This window comes from Physella acuta, unplaced genomic scaffold (genome assembly GCF_028476545.2).
Source record: "Physella acuta isolate Inbredline_101_S28 unplaced genomic scaffold, ASM2847654v3 ptg000464l, whole genome shotgun sequence".
Taxonomy (NCBI): Eukaryota; Metazoa; Mollusca; class Gastropoda; family Physidae; genus Physella; species Physella acuta.
Window position 1 is genome coordinate 822,501 of NW_026731983.1, and position 4,235 is coordinate 826,735.

Sequence of the window (4,235 nt, forward strand, 5' to 3'; positions counted from 1 at the left end):
TCAAAAAAATTCAATCAGGATCTATAGCTAAATGTGAAGTCTCTTTTGCTGTATGGCTCGGGGCTAGGTTACAGACAAAGCAGAATGAAATAAGAAAAGGTGGTGGTTAGGTCACATTATCAGAAAGACAGTAAATAACATCAATAAGCAAATGCTTGTGTAAAGTCCATGGGGAAAGAGGAAGAGAAGAAGACACAAATTGATGAAGGAAATAGTTTGAAATACAATTAAGAGAGGCTAGATTATTAGGGTTCGATCTTCATGAAAATCTAGTGAGTTGACGAAGTGTCGCCTACGCCTATGATCTTTAGGAAATCCAAAGGAATAAAAAAGAATAAAATCAAAAGAGTTTACAGCAGTTTTTCTTTACCTGGGTTTGATTGAACCCAAGAGGCTCGATGAGTCAGCCACAGGGCTTCAGCTGAGGTCAAGGCACACACCCAACTCATATGATTCAAAATCAGATTTTGTCAGTGTGGACGATGCAACTTTTAAAAGGGTTTGGTGAATGCGCCCACCCCCCGCCCCACCTCCCCACCATCTTGGACAAAGTTGGTAGAACAGGTTTTAATTTAACTAACTTTTTAAGAATGTTATACAATCGTACAATACGCTTTAGAACAATTAATTTCTATTCTAAGTGATAAAGATTATCTACTCACCAATGCCGTGTAAATCCTTGCTATTTTAGTTGGTGAAAAAGCGCCCCGCTTGATAAAAGAAACCGGTGTATGCCGGTGAATGGTTCTTAAGGGTATAAGTTTTACAGTTACACAATCAAGTTAGAAAACAGTTAAATCAGTATGTAAAAGCTTGTGGCCATGCATTTCTTAATTTAGACTGTTTATAAGTCATAGCTGCCGCATAAATTCAACTTTTACATTTTACATTTTTTGCCCACCCCTTTTGGCGCCCCACTAGGGTCGGCGCCTAGGGCGGCCGGCCCCCCCCCCCCCCCCCCATCAAGCTACGTCTCTGCATACATAGGCATTCATTTTGTATAGGTTGCCCATGCCCGCCGATGTAAGGGCATTCAACCATTTGGATTACCCTGGTCTCCTGCAGATATCTAAAAATAAACTGTCAGCTCTATTAATAAAACAAATAATGAATAGAACATTGTCGAATCATTTCTGTAGGAATTTCTGTATTTGTGTTGTTAAAAAAATAGGATACTTATTTTTTTAATGGAGAATATATATATATATATATATATATATATATATATATATATATATATATATATATATATATATATATATATATATATATATATATAATCAAAACAAATTAAAAAACAACAACACATGTACACAAAACAAACTCTAATAGGGCTAGAAATTCCAAGACTCTGAATTTAAATTGTACAAGTTTTTGTTGGTACGCCGATCCTCTTCTGTGCCGGTACATATGTTACATATTTTAAGACAACCGATGTGTTTCAAAGAGTCTTACAGTACATGATCTAAGCCACCCTTCCATCCCCTCGAAGCGCAAACAGGACGTGTTAGAAAATGTTGTTTGGGTCTGCGACGTGTTAAAAGCAGATAGCAACAAGTGTTGAAACGTTTGCCAATATTCCTATCGACAACTTTCATGTTACTAAAAAGTAAGTTAACACAACTGTTTTTTTTAAAATACATAACTAAACTGTTATTATAATCTACGTTTCTTTACAAACTATTCTATTTATCTGTGAACTAAACTTTTCTTTAAAATGTCGGGTGTGCATTTTCGAGACTGTAATGGCGAAAAGGTTGCTAAGCGTACAGTGTTTTTTTAAAAATAGACGATTACAACAAAGCTCTATCAGTTTCGTTAAAGTTTAAAAAAAGAAATATCGGATGTGCACTTTGTAAATATCCTAAGGCTTGTTTACACTTGGTATACAGTCATAGGGTTGGGGCGGCTAATGGTGTCGGTGTATTGTACATATTGGGACGGCGATATTAAATGTTAGGGATCACTGTGTCGATTAGTCTTTTTTTATGTTTTTAGTTGGGGTTTGCGTTTAGGTTATGTTTAAAGTAAGATCAGATTATATGTATAATTTATAAATTAGTATTAAGGGATTTTTAAAAATCTGGTTTTGAAGTAATACTTTCATATTCTCTGATTCATCTTGAGATAGATAAATCTAAATATATTGACAAGGGCATGAGAAAAAAAAACAGAAAGATCGCCGTTAAGCTAGTTAGTTGTGCACTGAATAGGACAAAAAGAAACAAACGATTGAGTTAAAGAATGTTTATAGCATACAAATAATTTTTCCCACAGCATGCATGTTTATAGCATACAGATATTTTTCCAAACAGTTTAAGAATATATGTTTATTTATATAGCATACAAATTATTTTTCCCACAGTTAAAGAATACATGTTTATAGCATACATATATTTTTCACACAATATTTGTTTATGTTTTTAGCATATAAATATTTTCCCCACAGTTAAAGAATATATGTTTATGTTTAAAGCATTTATATATTTTCCCATTATCACTCTCACAAGAACCAGCCATGGACCAAAAGCTGTTTATTGGACCAGGTGTTATAGCTATAGGCCTACTCCTGCACACTGTTGGTCAAGCTACGCCATATTGGGATAGTTTTGTTACTGAAGACTCGTCTGTCCACTTTGGCTTGTGGGAAGTCTGCAATACGTTTGGGTGTAATAAAATACAAATGAACAGCCCAAGTAAGTAAAAGTTTTACACTTAAATGAATTTGGATGCCGGACGTTTAGTAAGAGACTTGCTAGAACACCTTTTGCACGGTAGTTTGCCCTAGACCAATTTATTGCCATGGTCAATTAACGTTTAATTTTATAATAATATATAAGATACAGGTAGTAGAAACGTGCACACTAATTATCTGTATTGTAGATTCCAGGGTGTTGCTATAGTGATGAAATTAAATATAAGACTCAATATATTTAGTGAAATAAATACTACTAGAAGCAGATAATTACGTTCATTTACTTTACTATATAAATATAGTACATATAAATATAAGAAAAACAAAATGTATACCATGTAACATTCTAAATTGATCGATGAACATTAAAATAGAAAAAGTTAATTTTATCTAAAATGAATTATAATACACTTTGAACAGCGAGTCTGTATGCATTTAAGACCAAACACAACAAAAAGACTGCAACTGTTCCAATATAAATGTTACCACAGTCCTGACGCCCCTCTACCACGCCAGCAGAGCTTTCGCCATCATGGGAGTTTTGTCCGGAGCTGCAGCGGTTCTCACGATATTTCTCTACGTGTTTCAAGTCAAGCTCGTCTACGTCAAAATATCCGCAGCATTGGGAGCTGTATCTGGTAAATTGACATTCTAACATTTTCATAGGCCGATGTCGTTATATAAAAAAATGTCGTTATATGATAGGCCTAGACTAATTTAGAAGAAAATTAGTGGATGAAATAAATTAAAACATATTTTTAAGTATTAGCTTAAAGTATATAAAAAAAGTATTACACTTTTATCGTGAATTCATTCGACATAAGTAAAAGTGTTATAGTAATACGCTGTAAATAACCCTGCCTTCTTAACAATATATTTTTCATCAATATTTTTCAGGTGTGTTGATCGCCATATGCGCCATTGTGTGGTTTGTGTATGCAGTTGATATGTATCCAGTGAATGTATTCGGCTACTCTTTCATCCTTAGCTGTGTGGGATCGGTTTTGTCGATCAAAGGCAGCATTGTCAGCTACGTGATGGTCAGGAGACACCATCGCTTTGGTTATGCGACCATCGTCTCTCCCTAGTTATGTCTTGTTGGAGACTAACATTTACAACTAGTTAGGTTATAGCGGTGGCGTAACATGGAATTGTTTATGGGAGAGGTTCAACATTTTTTCCATTGTATAAAATCATATATATATATATATATATATATATATATATATATATATATATATATATATATATATATATATATATATATATATATATATATATATATATATATATATATATATATAGGAGTGTGAGTCCATGGGATGGGAGGGGTTATAACCCCCCCCCCCATTAACCCCCCCCCCCCCTTTGCCTACGCCACTGGGTTATAGCTGTTTCTTTCATTTTAGGTTATAGCTTTTTTTTTCATGTTACGCTTGGCTGATGTTGTAATTTATGCTAGGCCATGAAGCTACTGTCGCTTGGCATGTTTACCTGGAAGAAAGTTTTGTGTCCCTATCTATCATTAACTTAATAAGTT

General features: G+C 34.2%; 1 protein-coding gene across 1 annotated transcript; it reads left to right on the forward strand.

Moving 5' to 3' along the window:
* The first annotated feature begins 1,529 nt into the window (after positions 1-1,529).
* On the forward strand, positions 1,530-3,867 carry LOC131943701 (uncharacterized). The gene is made up of 4 exons (XM_059303914.1): positions 1,530-1,609; positions 2,511-2,696; positions 3,187-3,333; positions 3,593-3,867. Exons 1-4 carry the CDS (start codon positions 1,597-1,599, stop codon positions 3,781-3,783), a joined length of 537 nt encoding a protein of 178 aa, XP_059159897.1. The 5' UTR covers positions 1,530-1,596; the 3' UTR covers positions 3,784-3,867.
* Positions 3,868-4,235: the final 368 nt, after the last annotated feature.